At 47.8% G+C, this 27,690-nt stretch overlaps 1 protein-coding gene across 6 annotated transcripts; it reads right to left on the minus strand.

Annotated features, from left to right (window-relative positions):
• Window positions 1–894: 894 nt before the first annotated feature.
• LOC142952627 (mitogen-activated protein kinase kinase kinase kinase 4-like) lies at window positions 895–27,107 on the minus strand. 6 transcript variants are annotated; one of them, XM_076094467.1, is made up of 32 exons: window positions 26,842–27,107; window positions 26,420–26,485; window positions 18,916–18,972; window positions 15,852–15,977; window positions 15,563–15,673; window positions 15,392–15,482; window positions 15,165–15,295; window positions 15,010–15,064; window positions 14,836–14,914; window positions 14,184–14,359; window positions 14,025–14,097; window positions 13,712–13,922; window positions 13,446–13,607; window positions 13,142–13,228; window positions 12,192–12,656; window positions 10,953–11,105; window positions 10,009–10,311; window positions 9,643–9,743; window positions 9,400–9,539; window positions 9,121–9,215; window positions 8,037–8,215; window positions 7,776–7,905; window positions 7,102–7,377; window positions 5,789–5,906; window positions 5,312–5,482; window positions 5,053–5,196; window positions 4,685–4,819; window positions 4,477–4,577; window positions 4,239–4,388; window positions 3,992–4,151; window positions 3,726–3,865; window positions 895–3,641 (listed from the first exon to the last, which is right to left on the minus strand). In XM_076094467.1, exons 1-32 carry the CDS (start codon window positions 26,896–26,898, stop codon window positions 3,558–3,560), a joined length of 4,527 nt encoding a protein of 1,508 aa, XP_075950582.1. In that variant the 5' UTR covers window positions 26,899–27,107; the 3' UTR covers window positions 895–3,557. The 6 variants fall into 6 exon arrangements, with proteins under 6 accessions (XP_075950582.1, XP_075950585.1, XP_075950583.1 ...); XM_076094470.1 differs by lacking the exon at window positions 12,192–12,656 and having other exon boundaries at window positions 7,776–7,884; window positions 9,412–9,539; XM_076094468.1 differs by lacking the exon at window positions 12,192–12,656 and having other exon boundaries at window positions 9,412–9,539.
• Window positions 27,108–27,690: the final 583 nt, after the last annotated feature.

Consider the following 27,690-nt stretch of genomic DNA (forward strand, 5'->3'; position numbering starts at 1 on the left):
TGTAAAGCGTTTTACGTGGACATAAATGGACTTAAAATGTTTATTTATTTTTCCAATACGTCTAACATTTGTTTGGTGTATAATATGATGCTAGTGCAATTCTACGTGGGGAAAAAAGATGGCAGTTTACCCTATTTCCGGAAGTTATATTGACATTGACCTCCCTTGCAATACATTTCCTATTTAGACACATATAGGTCTCTAATAAATAATCCATTTCTTGGCGTAAAGAGGAAACTATGTTGGGAAGTATCGAGGCAAGCTTTACTAACGGATGGGCCGTGAGGTGCGCAACGGCGCCCTCTCGTGGTTGAAATATATAACGCAGCGTACGTTTAAATTAAGATTTTAATGGAGGATGTGAGCAGAGCACTGGTTATCCTAATTGGAATAATTATGTATTTAATTATAAAGACCTTCTGGCATTTAAATAGCTTAAAAGGTTTTTTTATAGGAAGTTTTATAAGTCTTTACTTTATCTTTCCACTCATACTGAGGCATGTTAGAATAAATAAGTATGTGGTGGGAGCCTTGAGAGGTTTTATGGTAGGTTATTAGCAGGCTATGGAATAGGTTAATTAACATGGCTGATGGCAAATATATTGTATTATTTTTACTCCCCTACATCTATATGAAAATATGATTTTACATACATATTTAACCTAGAAGAAACCTGACATACTGTACATGACCTCTTATACAAGAGAGACCTGGGCAATATGGCAGCCTGGAGTAGTTAACTCACTTTAATATACAACAAAATTGCATGCAGCAGAAACAGAAAGTACCCCGGAGGCATAAATGCGAAAGTCTGACCATTTAAAACCGTTAAAACGCTTCATGAAACATGTGAATGTGGCTTTTTCATGCCCGTTAAAAAGAACGACACCACACTGTAAATTACTTCTGATTTTATTCAATGAAAAAAAAAAAAAAAAAAAAAAAAATGACCTTCAGGAAAATACAGTAATTCCCATAGTACACACAGAGAGGACATAAATTAGAGAGGCATGGCAGAGAGAGACGCTTGAGGAGGAGGGGGACATGTCACCTGGGTGGTAGAAAACATTTGATCCACGCTGCCACACAGCCAGGGGCACACTGTGCACACTATGCAGGATGTAGAGGAGTCAGTGAGATCACACTCAACACTTGTGTAATTCATAACGTGAGCAAAAGTTGGTTATTCCTGTACACAAACGTCTAAATGATAGTACAAAAAGGGAATAATACAAAATACAAAACGGGGGAAAAACTGCCCTCAAAATAAACCATAAATATTCATATCGATGCACATTGGTTTAACAAAACAATTGCTTCTGTAAACATTTTCAACATAAGGTGTGCATTACAATTTAAAAACCACTGCAGTCGCATACTTATCTGAAGGATTACATAATAAAAATTGCAGAAACAAGACTAAAAACTAAGTCAGAGTTAAAAAATATGCCGCTTAGTCCACGCCGTCTGAAGTGGTTTTGTAACACTGCTGTTAGAATGTGACTTTCTTTGCTCTTCACAGATGATCAGGACAGTGAAAGCATCTCATTCCCTTGTTCTGCAGCTCTCAGCAGGTCCCACCTTGGATAGTGAAGGCACCACTTTTACCGAGAGCAGGGTCAAAGAGTTGAAGTTTAGGCAGGAGGAGGAGGAGGGGGGTGAAAGTCCCGTAATATAGTTTTCTCATTCACACAAACACACGGCTGCAGGATGGACTCTATATTTTAACAGTGGTTATGAGGATGTCTAACATCAAGTGACAAAGGCTTTCCCTCGTCATTCGAGTTAAAAGAGGATGAGAGGAAGAAGAGTTAAGTGAATTCCATTCTGGGATGGAAAAATGATCCAGTTAAAAGTATTTGCCTCTTCAATCCAGACTGGACTGAGAAAACAAACTAATCGCCTGTCTGAAGCCCAAAATGGCAAAAAAAAAAAGAGGTCCAATATTGAGTCAGGTGGCTGATTCAGACTCAAGTGTTCCTACAGTACATAAAATCCAAACTTCACTGTTAACTTGTCAAAACCTGCAGAGGATTTTGAGCAGTTGTAATCAGCTGGAGACCCAGGCAACTGTTTAGCTACACGTTAAGCTAAAGTCTCCTTCAAAATACAGTTGGATGATCGTAGATGTGAAATTCAAACGTGGTGCAGATGGAGGACAGTCAGCTGATCCCAGTTTCCTCCCCACCAGTGGAGTGTGATGTTCAAAGCTTCTTCTCAGGATCTATGCACCTTCATTTCCTTTACCGTCACTTCTGCCCACTGGCCTCAATGCTACCTTAATGGCCACCTGCTAACTCTGCATGTCTAATTCACAGTTTATCCTAGCCCTACTTATGACTGACGTTAAAGGGAAGAATCCACCTGGTGGTGCGTCTCACATTTCTGGGTCCATTTGTGGTTTTTGGTTGCTAGTTGTAGCAACAAACAAAGCTGGTTGATCAGAGAAGCAAATCGCAATTTGGAAAGCCGTAAAAAAACAACAACTTGATGATAAATACGGTGAATTCTTCCTTTGAAACTCATGTAGGGGTGTGTCCTAAATGCCTTATTTATGTGCAGCAAGTTACACACAAAATATACAGTGTATGGGGGGAAAAAAGCTAAATTTTGTCGTTAACACCAAAGCAACATGCTGTCATAAACAGGGCTACTTCTGTCCGACATAACCTACAATATGTGAGGCAATGTGGTCGAGATAGTGTCTGTAAAACCTGGGAGAGTCTGAAGCCTACAAGGTAGATGTAGTTAGTATGTACACGCTGATATCCAGTACCCTGTATTTAATGGATATATCAAGAAGGTCCCTTAAAAAACATCTTCACTTTAAGGAAGAGAAGGCAAAAAAAGTGAAGATACAGAGGCAGATTTACATGTCAAGCGTTTATCTACGTGGCGGTGAACTCGTGTTAAATGGCATGCTTGACGTGGAAATCTACCGTGGTGGGAATCGGGAGTTAATTTCACCTGAACGGGACCCCGGACTAAACTACAGCTACAAACGGCCACACCCGAGGTGTGGCACATAAAGTATTCGCCTTCTTTGATACAGTGACAGCCGCGTTTAGCCTCTAATCGTCCCTTCAGTCATTCACATGCTCAAGTGTTTCCTCCATTCACGCACATACACGATGCAAAGTTCTACTATGACACATAAAGATTTACCATCAACAGGCAACAGATCCCGCGTCCCGCAGAGGAGGAGGAGGGGATCGGCTCAAAGGATGGGTGAGGGGAAGAACCCGGAGGCTTGGAGGGGGGTGGGGGGGTTTCTGTTGTCGTAATATAGTTTACTAGTACACTCAGTGGACACTAACAGAACGCACCTCCTCGCCCCCCAAACACACACCCGTCCCTAGATTCTTTTTCATGATTACAGTCCAATCCGTTGTTTGTTTCGCCCGAGCGGCTGAGAGGAAGCCGCTCCCTCCATCGAGGCGCTCGAGGCTTCTTTGTCGTCGTCGGTCGTAGTCACAATCGTCATCTGTTGGTCACTGCTTAGGTATGGTCGTCGAGTTGGCCGGTAGGGGTGGGGGGGGGGGTGGGGAGGACGACGCCTACCAGCTCATGAGGGAAGTGCGTCCCAGGGTCATGAAGTACACCTGGCTGGCACCTCCGGCGCGCACGGAGGCGAAGAAGACCTGATGGACGAAGGCAAACACGTAAGCCGGAACATTTGACAGTTATAAAACAGGAAGGAAGGAAAGAAGGAGTTGTGTTCACACCTTGTCATTCCTCTCACAGAGGAACTTGAGTCTCTGGGCTCTCTTGTGCATGAAGACGCCGTCCAGGTGGCCCGTCTCCACTGAGCGGATCTCTATGGCCTTCTCACCCCAGCCCATGATCTGGTTTGACCTAATGTAGGCTGCTCACACACAGAGGGAGATAACAGAAGGGGACGGCAAGTGATTCATTAGACACGACTAGCAAACGGAGCCGTTCAGCAGAATGAGTTGGACCGTCTCAGGATTTCTTTAATGGCCCCACTTACCCACTGAAGTTGGCATTTCTCCCCACTGCAGCACCACGTCCTTGGTGATGCGCCCGTAGGTGTTGACGTAGACGCCCTCGTCCTCGTAACACACCAGCAGCTCGATGCCGTCAGTGTTGGGCAAGATGATGATGGCGTGGCACTGGATGCTGGTCTGGATCTAAAGGGAGGAATCAATGAGGAAGAGTTAGGAGAGTGAAGAGCATGGGAAGGAAAAAGGTATGATCAGACTGCGCTAAGTGCTCACATGTGTGGGCAGGTAGATGTCGTAGACGGCGCCGGAGTCCACATCCACAGCATGGAAGCCTGAACACGAGCCATAGATCACCTTTAACCTCTGACCCTCCTCCACCGTCAGGTCAACCAGCAGAGGCTTGTGCACCAGATCACCAAAAGACTAAGGCAGACCATGGAGAGATGAGTTAGTCGGGTAAACGTGCGTCTTCGTGGGGGTGTAACTACTCTCGCAGAATGACGACGCTTACCTTAAAGGCCATGAATTTGTGGTAGGGTTTGGGAGCCCAGGCGTACACCTCCACAGCGTTCTTCAAGGCCAGCACCAAGAACTTAATCCTCTCATATTTCACTGGGATGAAAAGGGAGTCATTCGTGAGTTATTGCTTAAAGTCGGGCTTATCAACAAATCTTAGTCAGTTGTATTCATTTGAGGTTCAGGACTCTTTGGAGACGTACCGACTTTGTAGTGGACGCAACCCTCCAGCTCGCCCACATTAACCCAACCCTGCTTCTTCTCCACCTCAGGGTCGTTGTGCAAAATCTTGTTTCTCAGCCACGACAGGTAGTACACTCGCAGCTTGTTCTTTTTACCTGTAGCAGGTGGAGGTGGATGAGAGAAAAGAGATGTCACAAACTATACAATGTGGACTGAAGGAATATAGCCATCAATGACATCGATTTGTTTTCAGAGATGAGCCAGCTTGTGGCATTATGTTTCCAAGATACATCTAAAAAGTGTCCAACAAATACAACCACCATTATTCCGAATGAATCAAAAACCACTATCTGTGTTCAGTGGCCCGAAGGCAGCACATGCACTGTACCCGATATGGTGACCAGGACGTTGAGTCCCTCCAGGACGTCCATCTGCTGGATGCGTCTCCTGTTGATCAGAGGGTAGACCTTCCCCTGACCGCTCCGGTCCAGCAGCATCAGACCGCTCTCCGTTCCCACCAGCAGGTTCACTCCTGGAACAATCGGAGAAAAAGAACCAATGAAACACCCATAGCTAGTAGCGCTTCGAAGGATACCAGAGTAGAATAATTCGGTTGAACAAGCGGCCGCCATGATTCCCACACTTACCCCAGAGCGCAGCACACAGGATCTCAGAGTTGAACCTCTTCTTGTACTTGCGAATCTCTGGCGTGTCGCTCGGCGGGCGCGTGTTGACCGGGTTGACGTTGACCACCGAGCCTTTACGGGACGGGTCGGATTTCAGAGGGTCTGCAAGCCGTCCGTCCGGCCCAAACGCTGCTGGAGGGGGGCGGGGGGGGCACATAGAGGTCAGGCTGGATGCCGTCGTGTATTTTAATTATTATTGAACAACCTGGTGCCTGGTTGGACCACACGGTGCCGTGTCTGTTCACCCTTCTTGCGTAACACTGCACTGTGTCGACTCATCACTTCAGATGTTTCAACATAATTTCCTTATCAGTGCGGAAAAAAATGTTGTGGGAGAAGCTATTGCTCATAAAAAAAAACTCCCTCAAGGGGAACTGAAGCGGAGTACGTTCAACAGTTTTTAATCACTGAGCTGCCATAAAGACATTGGCTACCTACCCATGTTGTTGAGGGAGCTGCCGCTGGATGGAGAGATCTGGAGAAGACGAGGGTCGATGAAGGGAGTGAAGGAGGAGGACGACTTGTGTTTGGACATGGAGTTGCTCTCCGACTGGGACTAAATGAGATTTAAAGACATTTAGAAAACGTTCAACTTGTACTTAACCTGCATAGAAAGCAAGAAAACTGTATTTAATCATTAAAGTTATTATTTATTAAAATATTTTATGATGGATATACAGAAGAGAGATCAGAGATAAGGTCCTTGGTCCAAAAAATGATTGATTTGTAATTTATAAAACTGACTGCGACTGTTTAACTTCAACAGCAACAGGCCTTGAGTTACGTTTCTACCTCTCAGGGCTCATTAACAGCTTAACTTTCTGTCTAAATACATTTTTTGTGACACAACTCGGAATACATAGTTTGGCACTGCAATTCAAATGATGCCAAATCAAATGGAGAACAAACAAAAAAGATGACGTGCAGTTATAGTTAGTCGTGCGACGAGAAGAAACGATCCACACACTGCTGCGAAGTGTGAAGAGGAAGGAGCGGCTGCTATTAGAGGAAGACTGTAATCCCGCCACCAGAGACGCGTGTTGTTAGCAACGCATGTGTCACACCACGAAAGAGGCGGTAATCTATGATAATAAAATAAGATTTCTTCTCTGTATGTAGGTCATGTGTGCTTGAGGACTTGCAGTCCAATATATATTAAAACATCTAAATATATAGCCCCATTTCACCCCTACCATCACACCAGGCATGCCATCACCCAACACTGCTAAGAGATGCTTGTTCACAGTTCACCCCACGACGCTCCAGTTTAGTTTCCTCAATGCCGTGACCATGCTCTACCACCAGGAGGCACCAGTGTTAGCAGCAACGCAGTGCGATGCAGTGAATTGGAGGAGGGAAGGAGGTTGAAGATCGGGAGGTGTCAGCCAAGCCAGAAGGGGGGGGGGGCGTAGAGGGGCCAGAGAGGCTCCGACCCACAATCGAGGACTGGACGGCGAGGTGCGTACAGGCTTTGAGATGGAGAATCGTTTGCTGCAGAGGTAAATATTACCCAATCCTGCACAAAGTAACTAGAAAAAAAGAGCATTTGCTCATCATTCATTGTGCCTAGCTTCACATCCAAGGAGGGGATGGTCATTTAAAAACGTACAAGTAGCTTCTCTGTCATTTTGGATACAAACAAATGCAACTGCTCTTTGAGTGAATCTGCTTTGCTGCATGTCGAAGCCTGTACCACCCCCGCAACAGTCCACTCCTCAGTCGTTTGTCTCGCCGATGTGAGGGTGACATACCTCTATGGCAGTGAGCTCGTCCAGGGGGATCTGTGGGGACATGGCAGGACTGGCATAGCTAGATGACGAGGGGAAGGAGGAAGAGGAGGAGGAGGAGGAAGGGATGGTTGTGGAAGAGGACGGGGAGTGATGGCTCTGCTGGATAAGGTCTGGTAGGTGGTGTATGCGGCCGGCAAAGCCGTTTTTCTCGGCGAGGCCGTGGCTTTGGGGCTGGTGACAGAGGTCAGCCGAGGAAGAGGAGGAGAGATTGACCAACTGCTTTATGTCAACGGTGCTCTGGAAGCAAGAACAGGCACACTTGGGCTCGAGCAAGGCAGGTGGAGAGACGCATGTTTGGCTGCTAGTCTGCCGCTTCGCATCATGATTTACTATTCGTCTGATTGGTCTTTGGAGACCATCGCTGCTGTGCGTGTCGCGTTAAATGCAATCTACAACAATCTGAGGTATTAGATCTGTAAATGTGAAATGAGAAGCAGCAAGTCTGTCATGACTAAAACATAAAAAAAAGGCATGGTAATACACAGTAACACAGAAGAAATGGTGGAGAATGTGTGGATAAACACTGACACTGGACAAAGAAAGATGAAAATGACATTTCTAACAACTGCACACAAGCGGAATGTGCCTTTAACTGTTAAGCTAAGAAGTAGATATTCTCATTTTCCCCTTCTTACCTGTCTGATGACCAGCGTGCCGTCCTTGGAGGGCGTGCTGGCCTGGTCGCTCTCAGAGTCTTCCAGCAGCATGGTCTTAGCCGACTCCGTCTCCCCGTTACTCATCCTCCTGCGGAAGCCATGGGAATATCTGACGTCCGTAACCAGACCAGTGTTAACACTCATGCAGAAAAGCCATGCAGCACTTGAGAAGTGACTGAAAAGATGAATGCAACAGACAGTAAGGACAGTGGGCCAACACGTCATCGCAGCTCTACCCACCCAGCCCTGGAGTCCTCAGGTCCCGAGGTGGACTCCTCTCCCGCCTCCTGGTCCACCTCCTCGTCGTCTTCCTCGTCGGTGGTGCCCGAGTCCTCGCTGGAGGAGGAATAGTCGGTGACCTTGTGGGGAGGCCTCACGTCGTCTACCGCACGAAGCTCCTTGGCCAGAGCTGTCAGATCCTAAGAGGGACAGTAAGGAAGTCATAAGTCCGATATCTTGGCGAAACCCAGGTTGTCTAGAATTACGCCAGATCTTTGGCTATGTGTCTTTAGGTGTTCGTCGTCTATTTATGGCCCAGGTGTTTGTTTGGCATGTTTCAAAACCATGTTACCATGTAACCATCCCAGTTAGTCTAAGTTCTAGGATGTGGTGAGTCAAGCGGCATACTGTTTGGTAAATCAGATCATAGTTTAGCCGTTTTCTCGTCACACCCTCTAAAGTGCATGTCTTGCCCTCAGCTTGTTCCTTGCAGACTCTTAATTATGCCGTCTTGTAAGGTCAGTGACAAGCAAGAAGAGGGAGGAGGGACACTTTCAGGCATGCTCAACAAATCAAATGTGCCACATTTGATCCCGACAACAAAGCAAGGTGAGCGATTAGGAGCAAACCACCGGGAGTTACAAGGGAACAGAAGGAATGTGGTCGCATTCAAATCCAGGCTGGGGGGGGAAGCTGCAGCGGAGGGTTAACCCTTCTTGTGTCGACTACAAGCGTTAAAAGTGAGGAAGGACTGTGCAGGCACGGGGAAAGACGCCGGCAGAAGGCAAACAAGTCACAGGCACAAAGCACAGTATCCAGTGAGACTTAATGCGTTAATCCTCACAAAGGGGGAGACAGCTCTTTTATCACAGACCGTTATCGTAGACATAATGCAATGAAGGGGGCAATGGTGCAAGCATAGCGTAGGTGTGATTATGTAATCTCGTTTAATAGGCTTACCGCATCACCCTAAGAGGTTCCCCAACAATCACGAACCATCGGATTCATGAGCAGTTGAATAATTTAAGTAGAGAAGAACACAAAACAGTTTTCACCTACTCGACATCAAACTAGCTCAACAGCACTTTAGCAACAGTGGACTTACAGCTGGTCGAGTTGGCCTGGCGAGGTTCTTTTCATCTTGTTTTTTGGGAACATTTTCAGGCCGCTGGAGAGGCGATCCTTCAGATTTGGAGGAAGCTTTGAGGGAACAAAAGGAGGCTGAGTTAGTGAGGAGAAACAGAGAGCTGGCTCTCAAACGATCTTTAATTGCCTGTATATATAAAATAAAGAAGCAGAAAACGTACTGGAGCGTGAGCAGATATAGTGAGGAGCGAGAATGGTGTTATTAGTAGAGTTAGTGAAATGTGGCCGAGTACAGTACCAGGGGACTCACAGCGTGGTCGGAAGCGGTCACCAGGACTGGCCTGGGAGCTGGAGTTGGAGGAGCCGGAGGAGCTGCCGCTGCCTGGCCGAGGCTGCAGCTTCTCCACTCGGTCCCACAGCGGCCGCTGCTCCACGTTACTGTCACAGAGAACAACGCCGCATGAACAAGCACAAGCTCCTATAATACTGTGTGCAACTGCCTCTCAAGTTCACAAACCGATCCCGAGGTCTCTTCACTTACCCTCCAGCGCTCCTCGGTCCACCCTGGATGCCGGGCTGTGATGGCAGAGGGGACTCTCGACGCGACAGTACCGGAGACCTGGATGTCGTCCTTACCGGGACCTGGAGGAAACAGATTCAAAAGGTCCTGATATAGGGGCAGGTTTGCATTTAACACAACTAGAACTGCTTGTATTTCACAACGGTGTTCAATGTTGATGTTCAAGAAATGGGGCTGAACACATCAAGGCAAACACAAACAGACAGCATGATGAGTGAAGTGATTGGCATGAAGAGGAAGTGAATGAGGGAGTCAAGGGAAGGAAAGGGATAGGGGGGGGGGGGAGGGGGGGGAGGGGAGGAAGGGGGGCCCTCATCAGCTCCTTACCTTGGGAGGTACCTCCTCGCCGCCGGCCTGGTGTTCGGCCCTAGTAGGGGCCTGAGGGTGGTGGAGGGGAGGTTGGGGGTCAGTGCGTGCGGGCGATGGGTGGTGGAGGTGGAGATGGTGGGGGTCCTGGGAACGCAGGTGGAGTTGTGCAAAGTTAGAGGTCACCCCGCTGGGCTCACTGAAGGACTGGGAGCGAGAGACCACAGGCGGAGGAGGAGGAAGAGGAGGAGGAGGAGAAGGAGAAGGAGGAGAGGGAGCGGCGCTGTTGCTGCTTTTTAGAGCAGCCAGGTGGGACCACTGGACCTTTTAGGGGGTGAGGGAGGAGGAAGGACAAGAGGAGGAGGAGGAGGAGGAGGAGGTGAAACAAGCAGACAACACAGTGAGACATGAGGGAAGATGTGTGTGGTTTTGAACATACATGTGCTAAGATATATAGCCTACACATGCAGACAACGCACAACACGACACGAAGATGTGATTCACTGGCTGAGCTTTGGGTCGATGCGACGGCTTCAATGAACAGTTCAACATTTTGTGAAATGTGTTATGTCATGTCGGTAAATATGAAGCTAAAACCACAACTTGTCGTTGTTCAATCCACCCGTTTTCGGTCTTTATGCTAAGCTTACCTGCTGCTGGAGGTTGCTTAATATTTAGCGTATCTATATGTAGTGAATAAGCAGATTTCCTATAAACTATTCCTTTCACGTGACTATTGGATATAAGTGCAAATTCTTTCTGTTTCATTGCGGATTACGTTCGATGCCCCCAACTGTTTCTGTACTGAAGGAAGACAAACACACTTCACCGCCCTTCTGCCCAGAAACTGACCCCGCTGTTGCTTCGCTGACTCACAAAACCGTGCGAGCACACAAACTCAGCAGTGAAGGGAGGAAGAGAGCGTCAGGAAGGAGAGAGGAATAGGCGAAGGGCGGGGGAGTTACCTGAGGCTCCATGGGCCGGTGCATGGCGGAGGCCTCGGAGGAGGAGCCGCCGTTGGAGAACGGTTCAGAGGAGCGGGGAGGCAGAGGGGGCTGCTTGGGAGGAGGGGCAATCTGAGGGGAGCCCTGAATGTTCTTACGGTACCGCTCGTCGGCCTGGGATGAGGGAATCGTACAGGACAGAGATGGAATGAGGGTCAGGGGAAATATTTCAATGGTTGACAAAACGTAATGGAAATCAAGTAGAAGAGAACCACTCGTTGAGAAAAATGGTTCCTCTCTGCTTGTCGTTTCTAATATTACTGTCTCTTAAGAGTCTTTTGTCATACACAGAAACCTTCATACTTGACAGACAAACTGGTGACATCAAACATGCTTGAAGCCCATACGAGGCAGCCGTACAGACACGGGTATGTGTGCACAGACAGAGGTGGAGACAGGACTCTTTGGAACAAACACATCCTTATAATTACATTTGCAGGATTAAAAAAAAAATCCTTGTTAATGACGGAACAGCTCTGTTGATGACGGGAGACACAGCATGGGTGTCCGGCATGTTAGTCTGGGCCTCAGCCATCCACATGCAACGGCCCCGATCCACACAGAGAGTCAAAACAGCATTGTTGAAGAATTTCGCAGCTGGCCACCCAAGATCAAGAGAAATTCCTAAAACCTGTTGTTCTGTATTGTTCTGGGGGAAAAACCCTCCAAGAGAAAAGGATGAAAGGAGTACTTGGACTCAAATGACGGGAGAAAAAAACGAATTATTTGAAAATGGAGCCTAAAAGACTTGAGTGGAAGTGAAAGTGGAATCTTGCATAGTTTTCCTACTAATTGATTATTTCTCTTGCTCCGCCTGCTTCAAGTGAAGACAAAAAATATGTCAGACATCCTGACGGTTTTAGTAGCCAAGAAAGACGAGCAAGAGAGCGAGTGCCAAGAGAGAGCGAGTGGAGGAGAACAGCTCTGTTTTATTCAGGACATAAAAAGGCTGCTTGCTGCCAGCCTTTGGGTTTCTATTCCCCATCGTACCCCCCCCCCACTTGTTGCATTCAAAAGGCCAATTAGCTATTGCCACTGCATCCAAAACACTAAGTGTCAATTAAATGTAACTACTTGGGCTAAAGAAAACCATTTGTTGCTGCTCGCTATTATTATGGTCGCTGAGGATGTGTGAGGATAAGCAAGAAGAAGCTGGGAAGAGCAGGCAGCGGGGTAGGCAGAGCCAACGAGGACGTTCACCTCTCTGATAGGCTGAGGAGGAGGACTGACGGGCTCTGCGGGCCTATCGGGCTCCAAACGTTCTGCCCGGGGAGGTTCAGAGTCAGTGGGGGTTTCAGTCAGAGGGGGGTTGGGGGAGTTTGAGAGCTGGCTGGGACAGGTTTCATCAGAGTCAGTCTTCTCTGGCGCTGCTGCCTGGGACTTAGAGCCGTCTGAGGGGACTGTCTGAAGGGCTCTGGAGGAAACGGCACTTTCAAGGACCTGAGCCTGAGGGGTTGCGAGGACTCTGCCAGGGGGCAGGGTGGAGGTCTGTGGAGGTGTGCAATGGTCTGAGGGGAGTTTGGTCTTGTCGCCAGGCGGCTGTTTGGGTTCGTGCTGGAGCGACAGCAGGTAGGCCTGCTCCTGCTGCAGCCGCTTATGGAGTCGCTCGGCCTTGCGCCGCTCCTCGAGCTCCCGCCGCTCCTCGAGCTCCCGCCACTTGAACTCCTATTGCAGAGTGTGGGGTTGATTTAAGGTGGTGAGAAGAGACGGGAGAGCCGGCAGCCTGCGTCGGCCTCACAAACTGACTACAAACAAGTGCCGGCCTTTATACGGTCAGTACTCTGGCAGCATTTGTTCCTGCATTTACCCGTTTAATCCGTATTACAGGGAGAGTGCACGGCGCGGACCGAATGAAATAGAATCTAATATAATACAAAAAATGCAGACGTTTGGAGTTCCAATCATTCGGCAAATTATTGATTTGGTTCACTTTACAAAATGAATGCAAAATGTGAAAAAGAAAGAAAGAAAGAAAGAAAGAGGAAGCATTAACAACATGATACAACAATGATCTAAAGATGAATCTAAATACTAACAACACACCTGAAATCAGTCTTCAGGGGTGAATCGCAGTAGTTCGCTGAACTGAACTTGTTACTGTAAAAATACGAGCAGCGTGTGGTGCGTGTGTGTGTGTGTGTGAGACTGACCAGCAGCATGGCCTGTTCACGGAGCAGCTGCTCCTGCAGCATCTCCAGGTGTCTCTGCTCCTCCTCCAGCTGACGTCTGATGTAGTCCTGTCAGTCAAAGCAAAGGAGAGCAGCCAGTGTGGTTAGCGGTCGTCGAAAGAGCGGAAATACAATGTCCACCTTTACGTCCAGCAAGTGGTCTCTTATCGGACTTTCTCACAGCAAATATCGAAGCCGGCAGTCAACATCTAATTTGGCGTATTCTTACTGGCAATGTGGCAGCTGCATTGAAGACATTCTACGTAAAGACGTTTTGAAAGCCGACCTGTTCACGATCGTTCCTCCTCTTCTCGTCATCAGCCCGCCGGCGTTCGTCCTCTTCTTTACGCCTACGATCCATCTCTTCCACACGCCTCTTGTCCTCCTGCTCGCGGCGACGCTGCTCGCGCTCCTGCTGCCTCCTCATCTCCCGTTCACGCCGCTGTTGCTGTGGGCGGCAGAAGACAAAGAAATGTCACAATTTCTCACACAAAAAACGCGATTTCCAGCCGTTATATCAGCCTCATCTCTTCGGAGCTCGATTCATCCTACCTCCTCCAGCCGCCTCCTCTGCTCCTTCTGTTGCTCAATGCGTTTCTGCCTCTCGGCCAGTAGTTGGCGTTTGTACTCCTCCTGCTCCCGGAGCTGCTGCTCCTGGAGGAGCTGCTGCCGGCGGAGCGCCTCCGATCGCTCCTTGTTCTCCTGCTGCAGGCGGATGAAGTCGCGGCGCAGCGTGGACTCACCTGGCACATTGACAATGGAGCTGGACGACGGGAGGAATCCGGACATAGCGGGTTAGTTTAGAGAGACGCTGGGTTTGGATTGTTACCTTGCAATAAGTAGGTACACTAGTGTTTAAGCATACCTGGGCTCTCCCTCCTGCTCTGGAGGATCCTCTTCCTCCTCCTCACTGCCACTGTACTCGTACTCCGTCTCATCTGTACAAATGAACAAGTAAGAATCACATCCAGAAGCTTTTAGAATAGGCTGTATGCAAGTGAAGACAAAAGAGAGACAGACGCACCTTTCTCTCCCCTCTTCTTCTTGGTACGGTCGATGTGGTCTTTGAGCTGGATGCGGACTTGCCTCTCGTTGGGCTGGTCTCGGATGAAGGGGTGCTTCAGCAGCTGGTCTGTCGGGGGGCGCTGTGTGTAGTTCTTCACCAGACAGCCCTCGATGAAGCTGAAAAACTTTTTGGACCTGTGGGGGGTTGTGGAGAAAGAGCAGGGGAGCAGAGTCAACGGGGAGGAACGCTGCACGACAGAGAGGGCGACACATGGAAAAGAGACAGCGGGTGCCAGAGAAATACTTCAGCCATTAGAGCGTAGAGCACATCCAAGGATCCTGAGTAAAACGGACTGTTCTGCAAACAAGCTCCGATTACAAATTACCCATCAGTCCTTGCAACACTCCCACACGCCTGTGGTTTTCTCAGTATGAATTGAGGTTTATACATGCGGACAGGCAGCATCAAACCTTTCATCACACATATACCATGAAAGGAGTGATGTACGGGGCGCAGTACAATTACATTATCATCACCATCGCACCTGTTGCTCAATTCAAGAGTAGGACATCTATATATAAAAGAATCCTGTGTCACGATTTATTAGAGTTAAAATAGGAATGGACGGGATAGAAATGCACAAAGAACATCCTCTCTGGGTGGTACTCACCATTTTTTAGACTTGAGCCTGGGCGGAGGGTTTCTTGGAATGAGGAAGAGCGCACGCATTGGGTGCATGTCACAAAGTGCTGGAGGAAGACGCACACATACGCAGAGCGTCAATATGAATTCAAGAGACTGAACCGGCGCAGAATCACTAATATTAACAAAAGCTGGCACTCACGTGGTGCTCCTTCAGCCATTTCTATCGCTGTGATTCCACAAGACCACAGATCACTCTGCGGGACAAGACGGCGGTCGTTAATCGCACACAGACAAATCAAGGCGCAACACACCTTTTACACAATTACACGTCAACTTTTGAGCGGTGGCTCTTACTCTGTAATCATATGTAGCGTCTGGGTTCTCGTCACAAGCGATGACCTCGGGGGCCATCCAATAAGGGGTCCCGATGAAGGTGTTTCTCCTCCCCACGGTCCGATCGAGCTGAGCACTCACGCCAAAGTCGACTAGAGAGAGAGAGAAGAGCGACCACAGTCAACGAGGCGCTGTGCACCTCGGACACTGATCCGAGGAAAATGGGAAAAACCTGTGCTGCCACTCACCTAGTTTGACTTCGGCGTTCTCCGTCAACAGGACGTTCTGGCCCTTGATGTCACGGTGGATGACGTGGTGGGCATGTAGGTGGGCCAGACCCTGAGGAGGAGGAGGAGTAACACAGGACATGAGTGACTGTGAGAGAGGCGAGGAGACGAGGAGAGAGGAGAGGAACTCACCCTGAGGATCTCTCTGGAGATGTAGCCGATCCAGTCCTCCTTCAGCTGGTTCCCCTTGGTGTTCTTCACCAGGTCTGTGATGGAACCAGCGCCACAGAACTCCATCACCAACTAGAAACAGGCACAAATCACCAGAGGATGAGCTTGTGGTATTTGAGGAACAATCATAAGTTTATGACATGACCCTTGGGGATCATAGAGCTTCGGATAACTAAATAAATCATGGCAGCTACATATTTCTCATACTTCTTAGTCAACCGTAATATCTTGAATGGATTTGAGGACTTACCCATAGCTGGTCATCGTGTCCCGGGGGGCTCTTCTTAATGAAAGCACCGTAGTAGGTGGCTATGTTTCTGTGGTGGGAATACTTCTTCAGCATATTGATCTCCAGTTTAATTTCCTCCTCTTCATCCTAGACACACACACACACACACACACACACACACACACACACACACACACACACACGTTACAGAGGTATAAACAGACACGAGGGTGTTTTGTCCTTCCACTGGAAACTCTTTAATGAAACAAGAATTACTGTGGCCTTAAATCATCATTTCAGATGAATTCACTTCCATACTTAGGGTCATGGCAAGTGTCACGCTGTGTGACGACGCCCTGGTTTTACTTCAGCCTGGCCTCGTTCACCTTTCGGCCGGGACTCGGGCTACGCAACAATGCAGAAGCGGTCGTCCGTCTACTGCCAAATGATTCCTTTGTTTAGGGATTAATGATGCATGAGTGAGTCTAATAGCAAGCTGATGAGTACAGTAGCCATTATTGGTAATCCCATGTAAAAGAAAACAAACTAAATGTACATTAGATCGTTGGCAAATCCCGGACAGTTAATCCATTAGGATCAGGCTGACATTCTCCTGAATAAAGTTGCTGAGAGCTGTGAAGAAAGCTCAGGAAAACACTGTAAATATCACGCATAATTTGTGTCGGATCACTTAATGTTAGAGCATTAAATCAGCAGGAAATGGGTGCTGATGACACAAAGACCATGTACCTACAGAACAGCAAAGGGAAAAGCTAATTCCTCTGCCACTTTAATGCAGCGTTTACAGCCTCTGTTGGAAGTGGCCTTTAGTGGAAGACACACGCCAACCTGTCCAGTATCACATCTCGATACAAAAAAGGTCAACTAGCTGCAGTGCTAACTCCCTGCTTGCACCCAGTAGCAACTTGACAATGATTAACAGCGACACACTAATTGAACACATGCAGGGGTCGGCCCGCGTTAAGGTCACATGGCCTCTCCTATAGAAAGTACAGTGGGAGGAGGAGGGGGGGGGGGGGGGGGGGGAACCAGAGCCTTATCACCGCAGCCTGTGCCTCTTTGTACTAATAGTGATTTTATTAAATCACCACCAGGCTGCACAGCTGCCACAGAGAAATGTGATGCTATGTGTGCGTATTTCTACACTGTGCATGCATCACCTACAGCAAAATGGCAGTTGGCTGCATTGTGCAGGCGGCCATACTGCTGCTGCATGACTCGTTGGAGTTGACGTAAGCCTTTCTGTTGTGCGCAACCCACCCCCCCCCCTCCAGCCCTCCCTCTCTCTCCCGTCTAACCCCCCCCCCCCTCTCCGCCGTGCAGCTGTTGGATTATCACGCTGCCGACTGCGAAGGCCTCGCTGCCACAAGTCACAGGGTGAGGGGATAGACTGACACAATCAGAGTGGAGGTTTGTCAAATGACAGCACGGAGGATTTGAGGAAACAATGACTTCATGTACAATCCACAAACGAGAGAGTGTAGTGGTCGCACACTGTGCTTGAAGATACATGAACATTATGAAAAACAGTATTCTTTAAGTAGGGGGCTGTTTGGAATTTCCATGGTCGAGCATATGGAAGAAAATCTGTTTGTTTTCATGTCTTTCCCCAACATTACAAGTTTAAACAAATCAGTTTAATATAATCCAGAAAGACGAAGACAACGTGATGTTGCAACACACGAACAAAGCCCCGATCTGCCCAAATCGTCCAGACAACTCTATACCAGGATGATTGGAAATGCTTTTAGATCATATGAAGCCAAGGTAGATAGGCGTCCATTTTTAGCTTCGGGGCAGCACAGAAAGAGCAGTTGAGGAGTGTTTGGATTTGGGAATGTGGGTCAGAGTGACACGGGACAGGCCAGCGTGCCTGTGGATGAACGGAGGAGAGAGTGCAACACGGCCTCACTAAACCACAGGGTAGATGATCAGGTACCCATTATAAGACGAGGATTAAGATAAACAAAACCTGGTACTTCCTTGTAAGGAGTGGCCATGAGGTTTAGGGCTGCAACCAGCAATTGTTTCACAATCACACCGACTTAACAATCCCAGAGGACTACCTGAAAGCAAGCTTTATCAGGATAATGCTGGAGACACCATGAATCATTCAACTGTGTGCAGGTTATGAGAATATGGCTTAAGAGCAAGCCGTCGAGGACGCGGGTACGCCTCAGCGTGCACCTGCATCATGACAAAACATCGCTGCCTATAAGTCACTACACGTCTAGGAGGCACACCTTCAGCAGCGACCTGTCACACAGAACAGGAAACGGTTGAGCAATAGTCTCTGCACCGGTTACACACGATAACGGGCAAGTGTGTCACTCCTGACTCATCGTGACGTCGGCTTATGTGAGGAGCGGCAGCAGGCAAGTCGGGGCACACGGGCTGCCGCGTCAGTAGCCTCTATCGGGGGTTTATGTGGATCACAGTGCCAGTGCATGTGGCACTCAATAGCGTTAAATGTGTCCTTATAAGGGTAGTGATGCGTGGGTGAAATCTAGCGGATGACTTTAGACGTTGCTCCCCCGGGGGGGAGGGCGATGGACGCCGCAAGTGACTCTCATTCAGCAGAATTCCCCTGCAAAGCCTGTTATCGGTGCAGTGTGTGTGTGTGTGTGTGTGTGTGTGTGTGTACGGTATCATTACACTTCCTCCATCATTATTATGTCCGTGTGGGTGGTTGGCCCTGCTGGCCTGCACTGCTACTCTGAAACCGTCTGCTTTGTGTCTCTGCATATGTGCATGTGTGGTTGTGTGCGTTCTCTCATCTGCAGACGGGACCTCCCACGGCTGAGGGCAGCCTGCTGGCCGCCAAATGACGCACTTCACTCAATAAGCAGCCTGTTTCCTCTACCCCGCCCCTGCTGTTCATTATGGGGGGGGGAGAGAGAGGACTCATTACAAAAACATGCAGACTTCAGATTCGATGGAATGTCTACCGATTTAAATATTAACCAGACGATAACATCCAAGTTCTTAGCTCGTTTTTCCAGCCAGCAGGTCATTACTACAACTACAAATGTCGAGGATGAAACAGTATGACGTTTAGCCTTACCTCCGTGACGTCCATGACTTTGATGGCAGCCAGCTGTCCAGTCTTGACGTGTCGTCCCTGTGAAGAGACAAAAAAACGAGGTGAGCGTCCACTCATTGTACTCTTATTATCAAGTGGGCGATGATCAGTGACCTACAGAAGTGTGTGACTGACAGAATATAAACTCAAAACACAATGTGAATCGACACATTTGAAGCGACGTGGAACAAATTACTTAAATATTGCCGCCAGTGTCAAATCCTAATAATTGATTAATCCTTTTTTCCAGTAACAATGCCAGACATTTAGTGGTTTCAGCTTCTAAAATATGATCCGTTTCATGTCCCTGTAATTTGAATATCTTTGGGTTTTGAGCTGCAATCAATCGGCTGAAAACAACTCGTTCCCATCAGAGATTACAAATCTCAAGACTGATACATCCCACGGTATAAATAAACCCACTGTATACAGTGCAAACCGCAGATGAGCATTTTATTCCCAAGCTATATAGTCCCAACATTCCCAGACTCCTCTGCTCTCCGAACACCACTCCTTACATAAACAAAGGACCGAAATAGAGGCCTCTGTACGACCCCTCCCTCCCGCCCCCCCCCCCCCCCCCCAACCCAGAGAGGAGATAAAACACAGGACATTTTTGGGAGCGGGCCCAGTCGGGTATTCCCCTTCTGGCTCTTTAGGAGCTCGCTGCAGCAACAGTGCTGCCGAGCCTCTGCTGTGTCACTGCAGTATGGGAGGGAGGCATACATCCGCGGACCTCATGCACGGTTGCAGGTTAAGTAAATGCACGTTCAGACACCCCCGCCAACAACACCATCGTCATCTTAGCCAGTGCAGTCCGTAGTCAATTGAAACTGTATGGATTATGACAATAAAAGCCATGCAGGCTTAGGGGCCCTCTCTTTTCACTGGGCAGGATGGGGGGGAGAGAGGGACACTTTACAATGCCTTTAATCCTCTTCACTTTGATCCCAGGGGTCACCACCACAAAACACAACACAGAATGGCCGACAGCTCCCCGAGTCCTGCTGTACTGGGCCCACTGGTCACAGGTGTTAAAAGCACTTGTATTGTTCTGTACGATGTAACGTTTGAAGGAAGAAATATCCCGTTCTTCCTCTTACAGGTGTACAGTGAGAGTCCACAGGCAATAAAACACACCCTTGTTAATTTTGAGTTTGTTAACTCACCGAACGTTTATGACAAAAGAATCAGTGTTGAATTCGGAGGAAGGAATGCAACTGTATTAATCCCCGTTTTGTTTGCGCCTACAAACCCGCAAACAGAGTCAACAGTGACTCTCTTCTGACAGGAATCATTGTGGTTTAAAGCCCTCTAACCGGGCGTGAACACGGCACCCGCAGAGGTTAAATGGTTTCAATATCAGACGACTGCTTTCTCTTTCTCCGTCTTCGGGAATTAAAGAATCAAGACGTTAATTGTGTCCCAGCAACCCTCCTCTATTAGCGCGACGGCTCACTCTGAATCTAATAGTTTTCTGAGACAAAGCTCGCTTTGATCCAAGGATACAGTCACAGAGAGGCCATCCAGATCGTCGTGGGATACAGCCAACTCGACAACAATGCCTCTTTTTGGCTGTTAACAAACTAAAGCTGCTAATTCTCACAGTCGTACAGCTGACAGAGCCGAGATAAATGTGCGTACAACTCTGACAGCCTCAGAGAAATGTCTGTTTACGCTGGCGTTATTGATGATTTAAAGACGTGTGGTTTGGAAGTGACACCGGGAGGTTTAGGATCTTCCTTCCCTGTGAGCCTGAAGAATTTATAGTCATATAAACCCAAACATCTCTCAGCTTGTGGGTGGAGATAGTGTTATGTAGGCCACGAGGTAATTGCATTTTGATACCACAAAACAACTGGGTTGGTTGCACAACATTAGCATGCGGGCACGGAGATGAGTTTCTTGACGTGCTTAATCTCCTTATTTCATCATCCATCCTTTGTCCTTGGGACAAGGAAACGGAGCAAGTACTTTGGGGATGACACTTCACTGCATCACTACAAATTTAAAGGTTTTCGGAGAATGGATGCTGCCAAATCTGCTCAATAGATCTTAATGTGCCATTACCTCGAGAGGAGCTGGCAAGAAAAATGATGGAGGGCACTAAAAGTCAAGAGATTCAGCATATTTCTCATCCGTACGCCTGTAAATTAAGTATTTTTAAAGCTACAGCTTATTATTTTCATTATCTATTAATTTGCAGGATATTAAGCAGCTGTAACTAAGTGATGTTTAGCATTTTAGCATGAAACGTCACAGAAATGATACAGCTTTGGCTCTGAATGTAGTTTTGTATGCTTGACAAAGTCTTTTCATGTTGATTATTATGCATCATTTTGTTGCCAATTGTGCCCAAACACTGCATTTTTCAGGCCGAAACCAAATACCAATGTTAGAGATTAACAAATCCAATAGTGCGTCCAATATCAAAAAATATTTTTTGTTCGTCATTAGCCGACATAACAGTCACATCTGCGATGCTAGCATCATGAATAGTGGATTTTTTGAGGCCGATTCCACGAATATATCATTCAATATTAGTCTGAAAATGTCAAAACGGTGTGAGAAATGTAAATGTATGTATAAAGAGCCAAAGGCCAAGTCTTTAAAAGTCTCGTTTAGTCCAGAACAATCATATTCTATTTACAATTATATTAAAAGAATCTGATTTTCCTTGATAAGCAACTCAAACAATCAATTATAAAACTGTTGACGTTTACATTTTCTGCCGATGGACTAATTGATAATGGACCGATGGTTTCAGCTCTGTGGTCGGGTCGATCACAGGAGGGCCGCGGCCCCGGAGGGCCCCTTGAAGCGGCCCGCTAGGCGTGGCTGTGGAGGGGTTATCTGAGGCACCGAGCTATCACTCAGCCCTGCCTGGCCTCCATCGCAGCTCCTCTTAACCACGGCCAGATGTGCTGCTGGCCTCTCTCCAGCTCAGCACTAAACCACGGACTTGACTTACTGCCTTTAGAGCCAGAGACATTAAGTCAGAATCTACCCCAAAACAAGACGCACCGCTCTGTTCACGCCACTGTGGAGACGGACGTCTCACCCAGCGAGGCTGTAACCGGCCGCTCTGCTGACATCAGGGGTTTGAAAGGAGACATTTCATCAGGTGCTTGACCACGTCGGCTCAAGATCAGCGTGAGGAAACCAGACATTCGTGTTTTAGGGTGGATTTTCACTTAACAGAAGTGAGCAGTAATGCACAGCAGTACCGTTAGCGGTCGGACCGCTGAGTCGGGAGTGCAGCTTCCCATACACATCACACAAGGCTCGTACCCTCACCCGATATCCAGCCGCTCCCTCCCTACGCCGTGAATGTAAGATCAATCACTTAGTAGCCATTGCAAAATGACGCCTGGCTTTCTAACCAGGTCACCACCACCACCAACAACACCACCACCACCACCACCGCACAACTGAGTGCTGAAATTGATGCTTTCGAACTAGTAAGTGCAAAGCAAACTCGTATTATTAGTTCACACAGCAAGGGGGGGGGGGCCGTGGTTTGGTTCTTTAAAAGGTCACTGGTGGAGCGGTGGTAATGAGGGCGACGCTGAACATCTAAGGCGACATTTGAACCGGCAGAGTGAGTAGGTGGGTCGACAGAGGGGGCGATAAACCCGACAGGTTGCGAACACGCGCATAGATGCACACTTCAGCCTTTCGTCTTCCTCGACACACATCAGATGAATGCAGAGGGAAGAAATGATCGATCAGCAGTAAGAAGCAGCACAATGACATCCGGGGGCTGTGGTTCTTCCACTTTACACTGCTGCTGCATACCAGCACACTGACCCAATTCCCACTCTCTCTCTCTCACACACACACACACACACACACACACAGCCTCGGCCTTGCTGCCTCCACTCCGGCACTCTCGATTGATGGCAAAGACAGAGACGAAGATTTAAAAGACAGGAAGTGAGGAGGCGAGCAGCCGAAGAAGAGTCTCAGCTGATGGGACTGTACGTCTATTGATCGCAGTGCAGTAAGGGATCAAAGCTGCTTAGCGGAGACTTTGCACAGGTCTTAACAGGAATTAAAATATTACAATTGAAGGGTGTAAAAGTGGGAAATCTCGCCAGAGACGAACTGCCAGACATTATAGCTGTAATTCATAGGTGTGTCTGCTTCACTTGCTAGTTTGCATGTTTTTTAAAAAGCAGGGAAAGATGCTCGTGGGAGTCTAGATGTGAGAACACACAGTATGATCTCATTAAAATAACATCAAAACGAGAGGATGAGCTGTTGTGTCGGAAATAGGTTTTGGCTGCATGTGGTAGCAATGAGAGGGAAGTTGAGTGGGTCTTAAAAAGAATCTGAATTTACTCTGGAGAGATAAAACCCCCATCCCTGATTTGGAAGGAGAGATGAGAAGATCTACTCGTCCCGGCGCATTAAAACGAGAAATGTCTTCAGGAAATGTGGCCTCGGAGGCAGAAACACAGGCAAGAGACTGTCTCGTCAGCCGGCGCCTTTGTGTCTCATCTCAACACCACTCTGGTAATGAGGTTCCTCAATGAGCTTCACACACTCGGACACACACACACGGACACAGAGAGGTTTGTTCAGGCAGCGTGGCCAGTCAGAGGACGTTGTGGGTCTTGTGACACCCATCAGGGAGAGGGTCACTGTGGGTGAGATGGGGGGGGGGAAGCCAAAAGAGATGCACACTGTCCGTCAGAGAGAAGCATTCAGAGCAACCGCTGCAACAGTCTCGCCCAGCACCATACGGCACCGGTGGGCATTTGACAGCTTGTGCGAGCTCCCTTCTCCCACCCACGTGTGCCCATCAGGCACAGCTAGCCCCCCTGAGAGGGCGGGGGGGGGGGGGGGGGGGGGGGGGGGGGGGGGCATAAGGTTGGAGGAGAAAACAAAGGAAGGAGATGAGAGGACAGAGCAGGAATATAAGCTCCTGAGTTGGAGGGATTTTGTCGTTAGCATATATCACATCACTGAGTAAGCCTCTGAGAAAAGCCAGTTATGTGCAGTGCCTGTGCACATAACAAATATATAATATTATTTTAATTTGGTGCATCCGTGGCACACCCGATGGATGCACAGCAGGCGGGGAGGCAGGTCAGCCTGACTATATATGGCCACTCTGTAGAGCGGAGGGAATCTTCCCCACATACCACGCACAATTTGAGGAATTATGTCTTTTCCTATGTTATCATTACTCTCTCTCTCTCTCTCTCTCTCTCCCTTTTTTTAATTCCTATATTCAGAGTGAGGCACCTGAGATAGTCTCCAGAGCCAGCTGGTTCAGTGCCAACTGACAAAGAGAGAGTCTCTTGTGCGAGAGCTGTGCTTTTCAAAGAGCGTGGGTATAAACGCATTATTATAAAATACCTTCAGACCGAGTGCGTGTTGCAAACATGACGTCATCTTCCACTGAATAGTTAAACATGGAGGTATCCACAGAGAGACACAAAATAATGTCCGTCAGTCAAATTGTGCTGTGTTGACTGTAATCTGGCCCCCCTCCAGGGGCCACGGCTGCGAGGCAACCAATCGGACCAGACAGTCAAAGTATCATTACACAACCTCTGTGCTTTTAAATCATTTTCAAAACAGACGGCAATGCACCAAAAACTACTCAAGAGCACAAGTCAGCGAAAGAGCTTGCGAAACAAAAAGGTCTCGCAGCGAGAAATGAATGCAAGAGCAGCAGATACACACTTGACTTTTGTTGTGAAAATGTTATTCGACCAGATGAGGAATTCTACTCCCGTAGTCCACCTTAAATAACGAAGAGGAGAACGCCTCAAAGGGAATCAAAAGTCACCACGAATCAAAGGGCAGAGCAGCTCGGCCACATTGTGTGATCTAAAAAGGGGGGGGGGGGGGGGGGGGGGGGGCCTTGCGATCTGTGACCAAGTGCTTGACAAAGCAGAAAAAAAGTCCTCGGAGGGGAGAAGTAACTCCACCCCGTTTTCAGTTGGGGGGCCTGTTGGGATTATTCAGTCTCGGTTTGGCGTGTTTTTTTTTTTTTTTTGAAACCCTGCAGACAAACTCCTCCTTTCTGTGAGACCCGACTGACGGACCGAGGAGACAAACTCAGCTTTGTGAGAGTGGTGGGCAGCTTCTGTCTGGAGCTGGGCAGCTGCTCTTCTACCAGTTACACCCCCCCCCCCCCCCCCCTTCCTCCTATCAGGCCACATGCTCATTCAACTGGTTAACATGACAGTCAATGGCAGTGACCGACAGCTGATCGAAAACGGGGGCTATGACTTCCCTACAGAGGGTTTGGCTCATCACATGCAGGCTGTTAGGACCGTGTCTTTGTGTTGACTGCAGGCTAATCTGACAGCCTCCATTCCCACACAGCAGCACTCGCAAATAGAATTAGCGCCGGACAGTGAATGGAGCGAGAGATTTAAAAAAAGGAGTAATTCTCCGTCCCGTACGGGACAAAAAAACAAACATCTGGTGGCAAGATAGCATGACGGCATCCTCCTCTGCACACCGCACAGGGCCCATTCCAGGTGTGGCAGTGGGACGGGCACATGCACACAGATGGGGGTTCGCTCTGTGAGTTGAGGGAGGAGGGTCTTAGAAGTTCACTGCACGAGGGGATTGAATGCAGGTCACTGGAGCACTGTGGGCTGTCAGAATTAAATGCTCAGCTAAGCTTGCTGCTTAGTGCACAAGCAAATTGATGGGTTGTTTTTTTCCCCCTGTTTCCACCAGCCTGCTAACAGCTGTGCTCAGCAAACTAGAGGTCTGCTTAACATACAGGCATGTGGTTGAATGTCATCTCACAGTGGAGCAGCGGGGAACAAAATGGAGCCTAGCTAGCTGCAGCAATAACAACACAAGGAGGCCCGCTGCAACACAGCTAAAGGACAGATGTGCCTCCGATCCAAGGCCGTCGCTCCAATCAAACACAGCGAGCACATCTTTGACTTCCACGTCTCTCTCTCTCTCTCTCCTCGGCCGTGTCCTTCAACAGCAGCAATGTTCATTCGCAACGGAGGAAATGTGACACCGAGAGCAGATGGCCCCGGAGAGAGGTGGTGCTGATTCCCATTCAACTGGGGGTCCTGATTTTAAAAACAGGATTTGGTTTTGTTACAATAAAAGCTGCAGCAGACGGAGATGTGCGGTCAGCAGGACTAGTCTCGTCACAGATGTTGTTCTTCCATCCTCGTCTCCTCACCTACTTTTCAGGAAGGCAGGTGATGTAATGCGGGTGATGCATCAGACTGTAGACTGTCTGATTCACACACACACACACACACACACACACACAATGAACTGTGATCAGACTGATGCATAAAGCAAACTATTACTTAGCATTGCATCTTTCAGCTTAGTCATCCACGATGTGGCCTGATAGCAAACATCTGAAAAGGATGTTTTTCTTAATGTCACTTCCTTTGTTCCCAGGCATGATAAGTAAAATAAATAAATAAAAATAACATGATGTATCCTGAGCATTCACAGTGAAAACAGGCCATGCACCAACCTTGTATACTTGTCCATAGGTTCCATTTCCAACTACCTCCACCAATTCAAATATCCCAGCTGGATCCTGAAAAGAACAAGAACAGAAAAAGGGCGATTCAGTGTGAATAAATAGCAATGTTATTGTTTTTCTTCTTCTTCTTCTTTATACACAACGGTGTGCACTGTGAGCCAGCTGTTGCGCCCCTGGTCTATATCCCCTACATGCACAAAATGCATCTCGAACAAAGGAAAACCAGACACTGGCAACACCTCGCTGTGGCTCAGCGGTCATTTTCTTCAATACTTGTACTCGATACACAGTTTAAACTCGTTCAGTCGGACCGGAGCACGTGTGTTTTTGTCGAGCAACGTGTAAATAAAAGCGAGCAAAAACAACATTGTAGAAGAAAAAAAACATAGGTTCGGTTCTGCAGCGCTCACCCGCAATGAAGCCAAGTCTATGTCTACCAGACTTTTAGCCGGAGAGTCGTTCGCCATCTTTCAAATTAAAGCCGAGCTTTTCCTCCGCGTGCACGAAAATAAAAATATTGCCGCTGTGTATTATTTGCGGGGGGACCTTCTGCGGGAGAATCGGACAGAGGCCGTCGCGTATTCCTCTCTGTGGGATCCGCTTTTTAGCAGTGAATGCTGGGGGTCTCGCTACTCCATGTTGAGGTGGCAGCAGCGGGCAGTCCGCTCGCTCTCTCTGCTCGTGCCACTGACGTCAAGCGTGGCTCAAAACCCACACTTCCGCCTAAGAGTTTCAACATAAAAGCCTCGTTGACGCTGCTCTCCTTGTTTCGGTGTTTTCAACCAGACACAAGATATTTAATTGGATTTTAAACAATATAATAATTGTTACAATCCAAGTTTGTACTCGGATTCAATTTATGTTTTGATTGACAAGTTATTAACGTTGTAATTACTACATATAATATTTTAGTTATTGTGTATTTTTGACTTTTTGACTTATTTAATATTCTTTACTTATTTATAATACTTGTTTTGATCTTGTTTTTTACTATATCTCTTGTTTGCACTATCCACTATGCTGCTGTAATCCTGTACATCTATAATATATGTTATTTTCTTACAATTAATGATTAATAAGCGTGTAAGCACTTAAATGTTGCACTTGGTAAAGGTGGGGCCGTTTTAACTGCTTTATAGTTGAATTTACAACAAAGCCTCCTAATTCATTTGTTGATTATGTTTAATATGACACATCTGGTTCTGTGAATTAAAGCTCAGTGTCAATAAAAAAAACATGTTTGGAATAAGTCATAAAGA

Source organism: Anarhichas minor, unplaced genomic scaffold, assembly GCF_050575085.1.
Source record: "Anarhichas minor isolate MPS153535 unplaced genomic scaffold, ASM5057508v1 ptg000018l, whole genome shotgun sequence".
Classification (NCBI taxonomy): domain Eukaryota; kingdom Metazoa; phylum Chordata; class Actinopteri; order Perciformes; family Anarhichadidae; genus Anarhichas; species Anarhichas minor.